General features: G+C 37.3%; 2 protein-coding genes across 2 annotated transcripts; one reads left to right on the top strand and one right to left on the bottom strand.

Moving 5' to 3' along the window:
• The first annotated feature begins 3,395 nt into the window (after positions 1–3,395).
• LOC116264442 (caffeoylshikimate esterase) lies at positions 3,396–4,596 on the top strand. The gene has a single exon (XM_031644664.2). It carries the CDS (start codon positions 3,428–3,430, stop codon positions 4,418–4,420), a length of 993 nt encoding a protein of 330 aa, XP_031500524.1. The 5' UTR covers positions 3,396–3,427; the 3' UTR covers positions 4,421–4,596.
• Positions 4,597–5,871: 1,275 nt separating this feature from the next.
• LOC116264700 (peptidyl-prolyl cis-trans isomerase CYP37, chloroplastic) lies at positions 5,872–16,809 on the bottom strand. The gene is made up of 13 exons (XM_031645048.2): positions 16,604–16,809; positions 15,293–15,553; positions 15,097–15,186; positions 14,864–14,959; positions 14,025–14,132; positions 12,957–13,006; positions 12,466–12,568; positions 9,402–9,455; positions 8,454–8,609; positions 8,237–8,359; positions 7,065–7,114; positions 6,638–6,938; positions 5,872–6,257 (listed from the first exon to the last, which is right to left on the bottom strand). Exons 1-12 carry the CDS (start codon positions 16,754–16,756, stop codon positions 6,824–6,826), a joined length of 1,359 nt encoding a protein of 452 aa, XP_031500908.1. The 5' UTR covers positions 16,757–16,809; the 3' UTR covers positions 5,872–6,257; positions 6,638–6,823.
• Positions 16,810–16,814: the final 5 nt, after the last annotated feature.

The following is a 16,814-nucleotide window of genomic DNA, read 5'->3' on the forward strand; positions in this document are numbered from 1 at the left end:
GATTTTTATTTTATTTTTTTTTGTAGTGGAAGGGCGTGGGATGAGGAAGCCTGCAATGAGGTTAATGGTAAAAGGAGACCTTTAATTTCTTGGCAATCCTACAAGCAAATGACTAGGTCATTTGATGTCATAATAATCACAACATTAGCTTGAGGAGCCAGCTGCGGCACTTATCAGGGGCAAAGCCAAAAAATTTTTTGTGAGTGGAGCCAAATTAAAGTTTCTAAATTTTGATCGATATCATTTTTTAAAATTTTTATATAAAACAAGTAAAATTTTCTAAAATTTTCATGTAAATTTTTTTAAAAAAACTTGAGGTGGGATAAGGCCAATGCGGACCCTACCTTGGTTTTGCCCCTGGTACCTATGGTTTGAGCTACCCAACTTTAAATTCACTTCACTTGCCAAATGGCTAGCTCTTGCTAATTTGGTTGCATATGAGGAAGAGATCACTTATATAATGGGTCTGGACCACAACTATGAATATTGTGACATTTTTTAAAATATCACGATATTAAAGAAAAAAAAATATAAATATGGGAAAGTAAATGATATTTTAAAAAAACGATGTTAAAAATGAATTTATCACTATTTTTTCATCAATACTTGATCAAAGTAGAGAGAATGACAAAGTTGCATTAATACTTCATCCACAATATATATATATATATATATATCACCTGAATGTTGTGTGAGTATCGTGCATGCCGCCACTGTTTGCAAATTTAAAAGAAATAGCACCTATGAGAATTGAACTTAAGATGCATCATCACCGCAACACTCAAGCCAACTAGCTATTCCACACACCCCGAGACAAAAAAGGATAGTACTAAATGTCTGTTGAAAGAAAACTATTAGAAAGACACTCTTCGCTCATTGAGGTTGTCCACATCCCAAGTGATAAAAAGGTGCTTCTCCAAGGATGTACAAAAACTATTCAAAGGAAACTCTTTCAGTATGTGATCTATCTTATGCTGAATCTAACATAGCATTGGCAGAACTCCCATTAAATGACTGATATAACAAATTGCTTAATTAGTGCTAACCGCCAAATAGAGAGATGTAAATCGCCTTCCATGCTTTGAGCTTTTCTGAATAGCCAGTATGTACCAAGGGCCAAGCATAAGCCAACTGAGAAACCAAGACGGTGAGAACAGTGCTACGGCCTTGATGAGACGCAGTGGCGGATGGGAGTGTGGGCACCATAAAATGTCTTCATTTTTCATACTGATATTTGAAAAAATGTGTTCATTTATATATAACGCTGCTCCTTAAAATGTGAATGTTTTATATTTATTGTCCTTGAATCCAAAATTCTTAGCTCTGCCACTGGTAAGACGTTGGAGCTTAAGGAGCAAGCCAACAACTGCATGCTCGAAAGAGCATGAGGATCCCATGCAGGGGCAGAACCAAGAAATTTTCATTGCAAGGGCTAAAATATAATTTTTTTTTCAAATTTTGATATAAGTTAAACTAATATTTTTAAATTTTGCATATTACTTTTTGAATTTTTAAAAAGTATGAGGGAGGCCTGGTGGCCCCCCTGCCTCCGCCCCTTACAGGATGAGTTGAGTGAAGCTTGATTCTTTTAATCGCCACAGCTTGAAAGTGAACTGGAAAATAGCAGAGATATGCAAGCCAATAACAATAACGGGCGCCGAACCATAAAATTTTGGTTAAGAAGCACTAGTTGTATGATTTTAAATTTGATAAGGCACTTGCATGTAAATAAAAAAAATGTCATAAAGTTTTAATATAAAAATAAATACTTTTTGTGGGTCTGTGTGGGCAATTTACACTTGCGTCCTCGGTCAAGGGCGGTATCACTAACACTATGTTGAATGGGTACCATGGAGACAAGGTTTGGTTATTTGTTGGACGTTCCTGTGAAAGTTTCGCTGCAGTGCGAAATTCGCCAGGATTTTCTTCACGGGCGGGCCGATAGTTCGACCTTTAGATCTAGGTAGGGCCAAATTGAATTCTAATACAAAAAATACATTACACAATTAAAAAAAATATATTTTTTTCAATATTAAAAAAAAAAACATTGGCTAACGCTGGCCGCTGGCCCCCCTTCCCTCTGCCCCTACATCACTACACAAACTGCTGAAAACATTGCCCACGAACTAGTTATGTACGCCATACTGGTATATGAATTTTTCGTGCATGGGTATGGTTAATAATGAAAATACCACCAGTTAACAAAAAAAAAAGTTTTTGTAAGGACAAAAAGAATTTTAAAAAAAAGTGAAAAGATTGAAAAATACATTTTTTTTAAATAATTACCAAAATGCCATACCATTTCTTTTGGGTATATAGGTTCGCACGCAACTCACTCTCCACTAAATCTGCGGGATGGAGCATACACTTACAATGTCATTGAGAAGATGGGAGTCGGCCAGAAGATTAATAATGCGTGCTAAGTCCAGCCATAAACACCATCTATGGAGCAAGGTGTTGGGCCCATAAACAAAGGCAAATGAAGTTGTACATGAATTTGAGATTGAACATTTGATGGTATGAATAGTCCCATGTCTACAAGGGTAGCCAGTTCTGCAAGTGTCCGAGAATCAAAATGTTGTCACAGTATCCTGAGCAGCATTTGAATACATTACATAAGCAGCTGTTTTCCAGGCTTGAGAGACAGCTCTTTCCAGACTGGAGAGACATCAAGTTGCATCGTTGAATCCATCTTGGCCGCCAAGAAAGCAATAATGTCAACATATGAGGAGCAAATGACATTTGCGAAGAACAAGCGCTTACAAGGACGGTTGAGGCATCTGATGTTCCAGAAAGATTTTCATTCTAGCAGGTGGGGCAACCAGCGAGGGGGCGTGAACATACCTTAAAACAAATTTTAAAGATAGAAAACCAATGCAGGCATATGGATATTGATCCATACGTCGCATTTGTGAGCAAATTGATAAACCCATGACACAAAAATGAACAACATCGAGTGCTGCTCTCCCACTAAACACCCCATTACACATTTGTTCTTATTGCAATGTTTTTTTTTTTTTTTTCTAGGAGGTTGGCACAACATACAAGGTAGTAGGGGTTGATAGACGGCCAGTTTCAGTTTTGAATTTTCATGTCATCAATTTCAATTTCAATTTCATGCACTATAAAAGGAGAAGAAAGGTACCAATTACAAGCTATGATACCAATTACAAGCTATGAGATGGAAGGAAATGTAGGAACTTTGGCTGTTTGTTGAGCAGCAGGACCTAACAAGTACATTTTTCTTTCTCATTTTCTAAAGAAAAGCGTGCAGTTCCGCTGGGTTAATAAGGCAGTCCAACAAGCCAACAAGTACCTTTTTCTTTTCATTTTCTAAGGAAAGCGTGGAACTCTATTGGGTTAATAACGCAATCGAACAAGCAATTTCCTACCAACCATTCATCTCGGCGCATACAAATGTCATCCAATGATCACAAAGTGCGACTCCCAAGGGCCAAGCCAAAACCAACCAAACATGGCGGACCATCCTCCCAGCAACAACTTCTGGGGAGACACTCCTGAGCAAGAGTACTATGCCTCCAAGGGCATCCAGTCCTCCAAATCCTTCTACACCTCCCCAAGAGGCCTCTCCCTCTTCATCAGATCCTGGCAACCCCTCGATTCCCGTCCACGGGGCATCGTCTGCATGGTCCATGGCTACGGCAATGACATCAGTTGGACCTTCCAAGCCACCCCCATCTTCCTGGCTCAGATGGGTTTTGCTTCCTTTGCTCTTGATCTTGAAGGCCATGGCAGATCAGAGGGGCTCAGGGCATATGTACCCAGTGTTGATCATGTAGTTGATGATTGCTTCTCTTTCTTCCAGTCAATAAGAGAAAGGGAAGAATTTAGAGGGCTGCCTTCTTTTCTTTATGGGGAGTCCATGGGAGGTGCTATCTGTCTTTTGATCCATTTCAGAGACCCCCAATCATGGAAAGGAGCAGTTTTGGTGGCGCCCATGTGCAGAATCTCAGATAAGGTGAGACCCAGATGGCCAATTCCGCAGATTCTTACTTTTGTAGCAGGGTTTGCGCCTACCTTGCCCATCGTCCCCACTGCTGACCTGATGGAGAAGTCTGTGAAGGTGCCGGAGAAGAAGATTATAGCAGGAAGGAACCCCATGAGATACAGTGGGAAGCCCAGGCTGGGAACCGTGGTGGAACTGCTCAGAGTTACTGATTATCTTAACAGTAGACTCTGTGAAGTGAGCCTCCCATTTATTGTGTTGCATGGTAGTGCAGACGTTGTGACAGACCCAAAAGTTAGCAGCGATCTGTATGAAGCAGCAAAGAGTGAGGACAAGAGCATAAGGACTTATGATGGGATGATGCATTCTCTTTTGTTTGGAGAGACTGATGAGAATGTCAATTTGGTTAGGAATGACATCGTCTCTTGGTTGAGTCAGAGGTGTGAAAAATGAGTAGGAGGAGGATTGTGTTATATTCATATAAACAATTATGTGCCTGAGAATGGTGTATAATCTTTAGTTAAGAATTGGTCGGTTTATTTATATTTTAAACATGGGCCTCATTTTATTATCAGCTATTGGTATTTTTGCTTGGAGCCTCTATTAAATAATTATTATCTTGTTTTTTATGGTTTGACGCTGCCACTTTTTTTTTTTCAGTTTTACTCTGTTACTGTACTTAGTCCAATGTGTTTCTGGGATATTCTGATGAGTGTGCTAATCCAATTTCTCGAGATCTTGGTCTTCAATTTCCTTCTTCCTGTTCTCTAATGATTAATATGAAGGTGCAGATTCTGGTCCCCCAGGGCGTATAAACTACAAACAATTTATGCATAGAGAAGAATGTCTTAACACCTCATGCTAATTAACATCATCAAGTACATAGATACGAGCAAACGAATACTCCAGAATCCTCAAAGAATCCGCAGCCTTATATACACATACGATAAGTGACACTGATTGGAGAAACAATTCTGTGGTCCATGGAACTTCATCTGGATATAAGCAAAATAAATCTTTAAAAAAGCGGTCGTTTTAATTGATTTGTTTGGGGGAGGATGATGGCTAGGGTTCATAAAATATGATCTTCATATTTGAACCCACTTTGGTACCAAGGTTTTAGATCTGACATTACCACTGCCTTGTTTTCTGTCTTTAGTTATCGTTGCTACTAGCATGTTTGAATTGGGACCAAGTCACCACCTGCATGTCACCTACCAATACAGACCATGCATTTGATTTTGCCAAATTGTGAGTGTTCTAATAAGAGTACATTGACAACCCAAATGAAGTTCTCTTATGCCTTAACATAGGATGGTAGAACCGATAATGACCTGACCTTTACTCAATGTGCCTAGTTTTCTATAGCAGATTATTTTGAGGGCCAAAAGCATTTCAAAGTTACGACAGAAAATTTAATTTCCCAGATGTTTGGAAGAGAGGAAAAAAGAAAAAAAGAAGGGCCATAATATTTTCCAGCATCCAGGAGTTCGTTAGACAAAGAACAGCATTGAAAAGCAGAATCACTTTAAAGCTTGAGGTCTTCTGGTGCATAAGAACACCCCCGGACAACCAAAAGAATTAAGTAATCTTCTGAGCACGTACTATTAAATTATCAATTCCTTTTTTATGTTCATGACTCGATAACAATTCTTATGACAGGATGATGCCTACAGGTGGAGAGCAAAACCCCGAATCATGTCCCAAGGCTCACTCACCGCAGAGTTTTACCAGTTGTCATACAAGGGGCTTACCAAGAGTTCAGTTATCACGGCAGACCATCAAGTAGTCTGGTGGCCCTTGTAGGCTACATTATCATCTGGAAAACACAATGACCTTATTACAGAATAAGATAACTAAACATAAAAGAAAATTTGGCGCAAAGCAAAAGAATGAAACCCGTGTCCAGTATCAAGCATTTAGTTCTTCACTCAGTCTCAAAGGCCTCATTTGTTTGATGTTTAGGAATAACCAGAAACATACACATACACACCCACACACACACGAGGGTTTCTTCACACCTTAGAACAGACGTAAAAGGTCTAACCAAGATATCCGAAACAAAGAGACAAAGTCCCTAAAGTTATCGTCAATAAAAGAAATATGTGAAATACATTGACTCTCAAATAAACCATCCCCAACCAAATGGAATTTCCAAGAAAAGAATTATCAGAACTGCAAGTTTTTGCCTCAAGATTGTTCAGTTGGCCGATGCTGTAAATACAGAGAAGAAGACAAAGATATGCACACAAGCTTCATCTCACTGACCCCGGCCATTCACCTCCTTCCCCTGTTGGAACATATAAAGTTAGAAAAAGTGTGAGCAACCAGATAAACACATGCCCTGATTCAAAAACCTGAAGCTGCAAGTACTTTAATTGGAGATTGGAAATCAGGAAAAAGTTGCCATCTTATTTTTGGAGTATACTGGCAGCACTAGAATGATTGCATATGATCGATAAAAAAATTAATGCTTCAAAACCTAGAAATTCAATTGTTGCTTCAAAACCTGGAAATTCAAAATATTAATTGTGCAAGATGAGTAGGTGACAAGTTTCAGGTAGTTTCTTGGAAATTCTCAATAATCATTTGGCAACATGTGGAAGTTTCAGGCATCATTGTTTAATTAGAGAAAGAAGTTCAAGTAAGCTGCAAGCCATACACATTTACCATTTAATCCTTGGGATTGACTGATCCAATTGCTCCAGGAGAAATGGCAACAATTGCTTCTCATTTATCTTTGTTCTTGTGAATTCATTATGGACAAATTTCATTTACATGAAATACTTCTAAGTTCTAAAGCAGAAGCCTGAAACACTAAGGGCACATTTTGAACAATTGAAGCCCGGCAGTGTATCAGTTACTAGAGACTGGCAAAATAAGGCGGTCTTGACCCTGAAGTAGCTTTGCAGATCGAATCATATCCCCTGTTTTAAGTTGTGAAAGTATTTCTCTGCCTGCAGTTACGTACCTGCATAAATAAAACAAAGTTGACATAAAGATTATGGAAATTTGGTTTGCCCTTCTTCCAGTTGAATAAACCATTCAGCTATATTAATAATACAGTTGTTAAAGGTTGAACAAAGAAAAGCATTACCCAAATACAGAAAATTGCCCTTCATCAAAGGACAAACCACCAAGGCCAGCCTGTGGAGTATTCCAGAAACAGTGTTACTAAATCATGAACAACAATCAAGAGAAAAAGAACATAGTTAGCATGCAAAAGAAGAAACATTCTTTGCAGGCAGCTAGTTGATCTTTAAAAAATCAAATCTAACCGCTGGTAGAGAATTATAAAAAGGACCCTCATATGACCTTATCAGAAGTTGGAAAAAAAAAGGAGCTTATGCATGATCATTTGTCAGCAGGTAAATAATGTTTCTGTCCAATGAGCCTACCACATAATTTATATTAATTGAGAGGAGAATAGATACTGCAAAAAAAGTGCTATAAATAATGAGCAATTTTTATTCATGATGTTTTTTTTATGCTCTTCTTTCCATCTTCAAATCTACCTTTTCATGAACTTCCTTAAATTACCGTCCAAGAATTTTTGTTACAAATTGCTTTAGAAAGTGACACTACCTAGCTATTTCCAAAATTCGCATTAACAAGAGTTGAAATACTTGTACAAGACAGTAGGAAACAGAAAATACAACATGCCCTTCATTTCATATAAAAATCACCAAAGTTAGTCCGTGCCTTTCCTGGACATCCTTCATCCAAGTGGCAGGGCATTTGTATACCCAGATAACAAGACATTCAGTCCATATATTTGAGAATGCAGAACAGGAAATGTACTTCCACATATGAAATATGTCATTCAAAAGTGAGTATTTAACTAACAGCCTTTGCTTCAACTTCCATGTTAAAATATGAAAACATAATATGGTACAACTCACGCGTTATGCTTACATAAAGCTATAGCAGACATGCATCATGTTATGCTTTCCTCCATCAAAACAAGAGTAATAAGATATCCAGAATTTAGCATCCACAAGGAAATTAAAAGCGTTATTACAATATCCTTGAAGGATTTTATATAAATTTTGTCATTCTGTGACAGAAAGGCAATATGCTCTTCTATTTGGGAAAGCATGTTGCTGCAGAGAGCTAAGATGTCAAAGTGCACAAAAGGTTTTCTGAATAAAAGCTTGATAAATGTCAACCAACAACTCACACATAACATAGAGTACAACAAGTATGTCTATGGATAAAGCATGATCATTCCAGAAAACAGTCAAATGCAGTCTATAAAGTTTCACTTACACTTCTCCTGTCATAGAGATAAATAAAGAATTGGGATGCTGATGAGTACTCATCAGAATCTGGACTATGTGCCATTGCAATTGCCCCATAAACAGATAATGGTAGAATTGGCAATTCTCCATCCTGTCCCAAAAATATTTCTTAGGAATAACACAAGACTTAACAAAACTATTCCAGCTCATATGTTGGTACAGGTAGCAATAGCATCAAAACTAACCTGGACATCCAGCATTGTCCTGTACAGTGGTTCAAACTGACCAGATGGCATTATTTCCAAGGGAGCACTAAAACCATAATTAGCACGCTCATTGTCGGATATGACAGCTTGGTTGACAGATTTCAACTTGATCCCATCATATGCTCCATCTAAGACCTAAAACAAAGTATTGTTTGGTTGTCAGTCAATGACAATAAGAACAATAAAGGGTAGTAGAACATTACTGAAAGTTATATCATGATGGGAAAAAGAGGACTAGAGTTCTGGAAGTTACAGTTAAAACATTTTGGGCCAGGCTATGTTCTTGAGACAAGCAAAATCTTCACTGAAGGACTTAAAATGTCGGAATTTTGCAAATCCCCAAAATTCTTTAAAGTTTAAACATCCTAAAACTGTTTCTAGAAACCTATTTTGCTGAATAATTGAACTTGTCACAACATACTCATCACAACTGCATTCATGAGAATTTCTGCCGGATATAAAAGATTTTCAGCCATGTCCACATCATTTTCACGGGATATAAAAACAAATAGGGAATAAAAAATAAAGGGCACAGAATCAACTGTTAGTCTAAAAACTAACCAAGCTGTGTATAAATCATTGTCACAAAAAACAATTTTTTTTCTAAAAAAACACATACAATACGCGAAAAATAAGTCAGCCGCATAAAAAAGGCAATTAGATGCCTCTTTTTTAAAAACATGCCAGATAATAAAAACGTGAAAAAAATGCGTCGTGTTTTTTCATATTTTTTATTAATTTTTATTGTTTATAATTTTTAGGATTTGTTAAATGTTTTAAATTTTTTAACAAATTGCCGAGATTTTCCCAAGATATACAACTTTGCATTATACAAGAGAAATTCCTCGCCGTATAATACCCGTACACGATATATATGACAATGATATAAATAAAGTCTGTGACGATGCAAAAATAGAGCTACCTTACCAATTTTGCAAAATTTCCAGCAGTCAAAGGAGCTGAATATCCATCAAGAGCAACCTGGATCAATCGAAGCACCATGATTTAATTAATAAATTCTATGGTGGAACTTTGCCCGAAAAAAATGTGAATGGGATTTGAAAGCAAGTGGTTATACAAACTCATGCAACAATCAGACTGAGATGATAAATTTGATAAATCCACAAGAAGAACCATACACAAGAAAAATAACTAAGTGGACAAAAATCAAAATCTCTGGGCCTTTTTGAAGCAAAGAAAAATTGAGGTAGAAAAGAAAAAAAATGGGAGAAAAAGGTTAACAGTTCAAGACAATGTAAAATTGGTCTATCCTAGTCCAGAAGCCTGCCAATGATCATCCAACATTTCAGTAAAGTGAAGCTTCAAATAAGCAGCTGATACAAGAAAAGTATTAAGAACTAATCCTCCACCCTACAACCTTTCTTTCCAGCTTTCCAATAGCCAAAAAGTTGACACCTCTACAAGGAGTCAAACTATGATGTCTCTCAGAGATTGGATGTGTAGAGTGGGAACATCAACTGCAAACTCCATCCAACTATTGCTATGTCACACAGGTACTCCTCTTAAGAAGGAGTACCCGTGCGGTAGGGGTACGGCCCTGGGTGCGGCAAAGGTGCGGTCAACGCAGCATCGGGTACGGTCAACGAACCCGAGATCATTTTCGTCCATTTTCGGACTCGGTCAACTTTGACCGAGTCCAATTCTAAACCAATCTTCGAAAACCCTAAACCCCTGCGAGTTATATCCTTTGTCTTCTTCTCTCACTGACTGCGCATGGCGAGCGGCGATCTCTCTTTGGGGCGGCAAGTGGACGAACGGCGACAGCAGGTGGCGAACAATGATAGTATTTGCTTGCGTTTTATCATTTTTTCATTTTCTGTCAATGTGCTGAGCCTTTCATCATCTCTGGTGCCGGCAGACGGCGCTTTCCATCATCTCCAGTGCCGGCAGACGTTGCTTTTCCGACAGCTTTCTCTGGTTCTTCAAATCCCATCTTACATTCCCTTTCTTTGTTTTATTTATCTATTGTGTGTCGTATTGATTTCGTTTCTACGTTTTTCGTTTCTTTGTTCGTTTTCTCATTACATGTTAGTTTAAAATTTTTAACGATGCATCTTAATTTGGTCTCTCTTCTGAATAAGTGAATGTTCCATTGACTGTTTTTATTTGTTTTCTGTTTTTGTTTTTTTGGTTTCGGTCGTCAACACTTGGCCAGACAGCCACTCAAGGCTTATGAGTGCTGCTAAGCCTGTGATAATGCTATTTTTCTGTTCTAACTGTTATGTTTTAATTTTTTAACATTAAAATGATTAAATCAGTATTTTTTGGCTGCAGCCTGTACCGACTTTTACTGTTTTACAGTTTGACTTGATTAACATGTTCTGTTTACCTGTTTAGCATTTCCTCTTTAACCATGGCATGACATGTTGCTCCTTCTAATCTTGATGATGCGACTGAGGAGAATCAAGAAAGCTGATATATTTGTATGTTAATTACTTCCATACTGTGTTTTAGATCTTGATTTATGAATATGTTATTCTGTTTGTAATTTTTTGATATATATATATATATGTGTGTGTGTGTGTGTGTGTGTGCGCATGTGTGTACGGCCATACCCCCGCACCCAAATTTTTTGAAAATGGTCCGTACCCGTACCTATGTGACATATTGGATTGTTATGAGTATGAGGCCTTATTTTTGTCATGAAAATTACAGGAAAATCCCGGGAATTTTCAAATAAAAATGAAAAAACTTGAATATTATATATATATCTTAAAAAAATTTTCCTTTGTTTTTTTGGTTTTTTCCTCCCTTCTTTCCTCTCTTACTTTTTTTCTTTTTTCCCTTTCTTTCTTACCTTCTATCTTTCTTTTTCTCCTTCTTCGTTCCTTTCATTCATTCCTTCCTTTCTTCCTTCCAACTCTTTTCATCTTTTCACCTTTTCTTTTCTTAATTTCCTTCCACCTATCTTCTTTTGTTTTCTTCTTTTCTTCCTTCCATTTCTTCCTTTCCTCTTATATTATAAACAAAGGATCATTTTTTACTAAGAAAAATATCCTAAATTGCTTCAGCAATATTTTGAAAAATATTGAGATATTTTTGCAACAATAGCAGTTCCCTCCTTTTCAGCGATAATCACATCAAAATATTGCTGATGTTTGTGACTATATTTTTTACACACTTACTGCTATATTTGTAAAAGCACCCATACCAAATTGCATGAAGTGGTTGGACTCCTAGTTAAGCACATGTAAGAGTCGGATGAGAGGATTTCATTTACAACCAAAAATGCAGTTTATATTGAGATATTTTTGCAACAATAGCAGTTCCCTCCTTTTCAGCGATAATCACATCAAAATATTGCTGATGTTTGTGACTATATTTTTTACACACTTACTGCTATATTTGTAAAAGCACCCATACCAAATTGCATGAAGTGGTTGGACTCCTAGTTAAGCACATGTAAGAGTCGGATGAGAGGATTTCATTTACAACCAAAAATGCAGTTTATTTGTTTGTGGTTAAAGGAGAAGACTCATTTCCATCTTAACACTAGACTATGAACATCATTAGCCTTTGAACTTTCAAGTATTTCCAAATTTTGTGATACTGTATTTCCTTACAGACCTTACCTATCTGCAAGCGTTCCCCCCCCACCCCCCCCCCCCAAAAAAAAAAAAAAAAAAAAAAAAACCTTTACAGATGCAAACAAAGTTGACAGCATAAACGTATATTGAAACCCAAACATATAGAATGTCTGAATCTACTGTAGAATAGGTTTGCGGACGCAGCAAGGGCTTCACACCAGAATCCTAGGTTTGAAAATCTAAGGATCTGAGATCAGACCTAATATCCAAAACCAACAATCACATTTTCTCATGTTATATTGTGAAGAAGGCCCTACATAAAACTGGCGAAGAGAGGAGAGGAGAGGAGGAGCTGTCTCATATTTTATTTTCATGGGCCTCAAAATCTGAGGATTTTGAGACCAAATCAGAGTCGATATAACAGAAAGACCCCCTAACTTTACCTGAATGGTTGCAACACCTTTTTGTTCCCCACCGGCAGCAGTAGAAAATTTTGAATCATCACCTTTCTCAAGAATGAATTCAACCATCCCTCTTCCTGTAAGCCTGCCAAAAAAAAAAAAAGAAGAAAATTCCTAGTAGTGCCAAATTATATCCAAGTGCATTCATTAGAAATATTCTACAATGTCAAAGATTTCACAGAATCTCATTCCATAAGTCCGTGCTTGCAGCTGCAAGCTCTTAAAGAATTTCATAATCACTAGTTGGAATTATTATTGTGGCTCAAATTTTTCATATATATATATATATATATATATATAGGAAAAGGCTTAATTACCCAATATAATATTCTTTTGGAGCTCATAACGAACAACAGGGAGCAGTATGCACATTGCCAAAATCAACTAGGAAGATACAAGTAGAGAAAGAAACTGATCATTACTGAAGTGAAGTATATTATTATGAAGATGATCAAATACAAAAAAGAAAATACCTTGGATAATTTAGATACTGGTCAGGTAATAAAAATGATAATCCTGGAGCCTGTCCACGAAATTTGGTAAGCATTCAGGACCTTCAGACATATGTGAAAAAGAATCAATAGAATATCTGCGACTACGGTGGATTTTGTGTCTTAATTCTTAAATGAAATGATCGTTATTCCTTCAAGGAATGGCCAAAACCAAAATGTTTATGGTTATCAAGATAAGGACACCATGATGGTATTTGTAACTTACATCCTAGTATATATCCAATCTTTTGCAGTTGATGTGCTACAGTAATGCACTGCAAATGATTCATATTTTTTCTGTATATAAAGGGAACACAATCGTTTTGGAGCAGTAATTACATTTTTTATCCTAATATATTTAGTCTAAGTGAGAATTCTCTGCTTTTATTGTTTCTTCCTACACTTCTCTTTTGGCATGGTAAATGATGCTAGGTCAATCCAATTGAACTAAACACAGTAGGAATGCATTTATGAAAAATCAAACAATGTTTCAGGGATGTCATGGGTGAATGAGACATGGATGTGTATAACATGAACCCATACACTCAGGGGCGGAGCCAAGGGGGGGCAAGCATGGGCCTTGGCCCCACCTCAAAATTTCTTTTTTTAAAATTTAAATGTAAATTTTAGAAAATTTTAGTTGTCCTATATAAAAATTATGAAAAATAATATTTCGGGATGTGCCAAAATTTAGAAAATTTAATTCGGCCCCCCTCATGAAATTTTTTTGGCTCCACTCCTGCATACACTGAGAATGTGGTGGTGATAAAGGATCAAAGTACTTTTGCTTGGAATAATATTTATTGCATGGACATTAAAATTAAATGAGATGTCAATTGAGATAGTAGGTAAACAATTTTCGTTATAGATTATGCATGCATAACTGTCTGGACAAAACATAAGAGTGCAACTCTACTGGAAGCTTCAAAGCACTAGGTTAAAAATCTCATGAACTGATTGAAAGCTAACATTTCAGCTCTGCCAATTTTGTCTTTAACAGATATTCAATAGATTGCCACTGGATAATTGATATTAGATAGTCATACTTACTTGAAGCAACTCCAGTTCCGCAACCATATCCAGAGATGATGACAGGTTTACAGATATTTTATCTGGATCATTCTCTTTAATAGATTGAATTAGGTCTTGTAGTCCACCCTAGAACACAAACCATGTAGTTAAGCTTATTAAGCATTTCCAATAACCAACCAAAGTTGTTTACTAAGTTGTACGCAGATCAGAAACAGAAAAGAACCACAAAAATCATATCCTAACAAAAGGTTTTGTTCAATTTTTTCAAAATTAGCATAATATCAGTTACATGAATTGCATGTCAATGGGAGCCCTTGGAAATATCCCCTAATGTACTTGTGACACCCCAAGTCTGTAGAATAAGACATGAAAACAGTCCTACGTTGGACATTTTAAAATAACTTGGGGTTTATATACTTGTGTGTCATACTGTCAGGCTGTTTGCAATCCCGATTCATAACCTTTTTGAGTGCAAACTGAAGATAGTTACATGGTTGAGATCCATCTTATCAGAGATCATGGCAATTGGTATCAGACCCAAATTCAATACTCGGACTTGCAGTCCAACTTGCACTTCCTCTAGGAAAGTGGATTGCAACACTCCAAGTGTGCAAAATAGCACTTGAAATAAACCTAAACTGAAGATTTTGAGAAATCTTCAGGGTTTATATACTTGTGTTTATAATACCACTTTTACTGCTTTCTAGCCCTTCCACCATAGCTAGCACTTGATTGAAATTTTTTGCCTTCTAGGAACTATAAGAACAAAAACAACAACTACTATATAATACAATCAGATATCTGAAGCTAGACATTTCAAAATAACATGACCTGATTTGTATTTTTGAACTATCTACCTTCCCATCCATCAATGAAGCATACACAGCTAATCCTCTTTCTTTCTGATCTGCTGGCAAGCTGTTTAAGATAGATTCCTTCTCATTAGACGCGGCCTGAAAAAGATCATAAAAACAAAAGCCAAACCTTCATACGTGACTCTTACGCAATAAAACTCTTGTACATACTTAAATTATGAAAGGTTCACTCGTTGCCTTATTAGAACCCATAATAGTAGGAAAAAGAACAACACCTTCAAAGCCTTTTTCACATCTCCTTCCATTGTACCATAAGGTTTTCTTTGTGGGATCCTTAACAGGTATGAGATATTCTCCAGTGGTTCCTGACAACAATAACAAATTTGCAATTTAACATAAATGTGGAAAAGTTGGATCTCCTAATATAGCTAGTAAAAAAAGAAAAGAGAAAAATGTCAAAGACTGATATACCTGAATGGATTTCATAGCTGAATTTGCTGGAATGGCCTTCCTCAGGGCCAGTTCTGCAGTCCTCGGTACTTTGGTGTCAGGTGAATATAATACTGCGTCTGCATTAGGTATGAGCGATGCTCCTGAGCTACCCAAGGGCAATGGAGATAAAATTTGTACAACAATAGCAGCCACAGAAACAGCTTTCTGCAGCTGCTTTGTAACATGAAGAAACAATGAACTTGTAGGTATTGATGAAGAAACCTGCATGTCTGCAACAGCCTAGAATACAAAGATACAACAGAAACCACATTAAAGCGGCAGTGTGATTAAAACTGACCATAGCTTTTGCAAACTTAAGTAACTTCAGTGTTTCCAAATGCACATTAGCTGCATTTCTTTAAAATGTTCGAGGCAACATTCTAACAAAGCATAGAAAAGCATAAGATATATTTAATATTTTAATTAATTAGAAGACTGAAAGCTTCGAACAATGCAAGCTCCTTCATACCATTAACTGCCACCCATTACAGGAAAAAGAAAGAAGTCACATACTACTGTCAAGGACTTAAAAGAATGATCTTCTGAATTCAATGTACACTGAACGAAATAATGCACATATTCCAATTACTGCTTAAAAGTTACAAACGACAGGCACCACTTAATGAAGAAAGAGAATGCTCCGTAAATTGCAGCTGAACAGCTTCCCGATCCTATTCTGGAAAGAACGCACATGCACACATGCTGGGCGGGTTCTTTCCTGTTTGCAGATAAAAGAGTTCAGCAAACCCAAAGCAATGTTGGCTAGTATAGATAAATACAAATACCAGGAAAGTTATCCTGTTATTCGGTATGTTAATAACGGGTTTGTGGCCCCTTTTGCTCTTTCTTTTGTAAATCAACCCAGACAGACCTAAAATGTGATCCACATGCCCATAAAGTGTTTGCACTCCGATCTGCCAGACTGCAATAACAATATCCATAAGGACAATGACTCTACTTCCCCTCATTCTCTCAATGTGTGAACTTCACAGATAAGCAAAGGAAAAGACAAAGAGAAAGTCACAAACTGAACAAAATATGGACAGATAATTCCATGAACGTGTCCTGAGAGGCAACGGAAATACATCAATGCGCGCGCAAGTACTCAAGATCAACCGCAAAAGGGAAAGAGATCGATGACGCCAACAGTAAACAAAAGCTGAATCATGTAGCTGCAAAATGGAGCCAGGAACAGAAGAACAAATTCCAAATTCGAGCTCCGTCGTTTCCGAGTTCGAAGTTTATCCAAATAGATGAGGATAAATGCAACGGTGAGAGAGTTCCACTGACGTTGGAGGAAGGGGCTCGAGAAGAAACGCACGGGAACCGGAGGTAGACGCGATCAGGTAGGCATTGTCGGCGGCATCCGCGGACACAGGAAGAAGAAGAAGGAACAGCCGAAATTCGGTTCGCGGAGGGAATTGAGAGTAGCGTCGACGCCATGACCGCTGGCGCTTCCCTCCCTTCTGCGATCGGTGGATAAGCCCGCGAACCGCAACGT

Source organism: Nymphaea colorata, chromosome 11, assembly GCF_008831285.2.
Source record: "Nymphaea colorata isolate Beijing-Zhang1983 chromosome 11, ASM883128v2, whole genome shotgun sequence".
NCBI classification, from domain to species: Eukaryota; Viridiplantae; Streptophyta; class Magnoliopsida; order Nymphaeales; family Nymphaeaceae; genus Nymphaea; species Nymphaea colorata.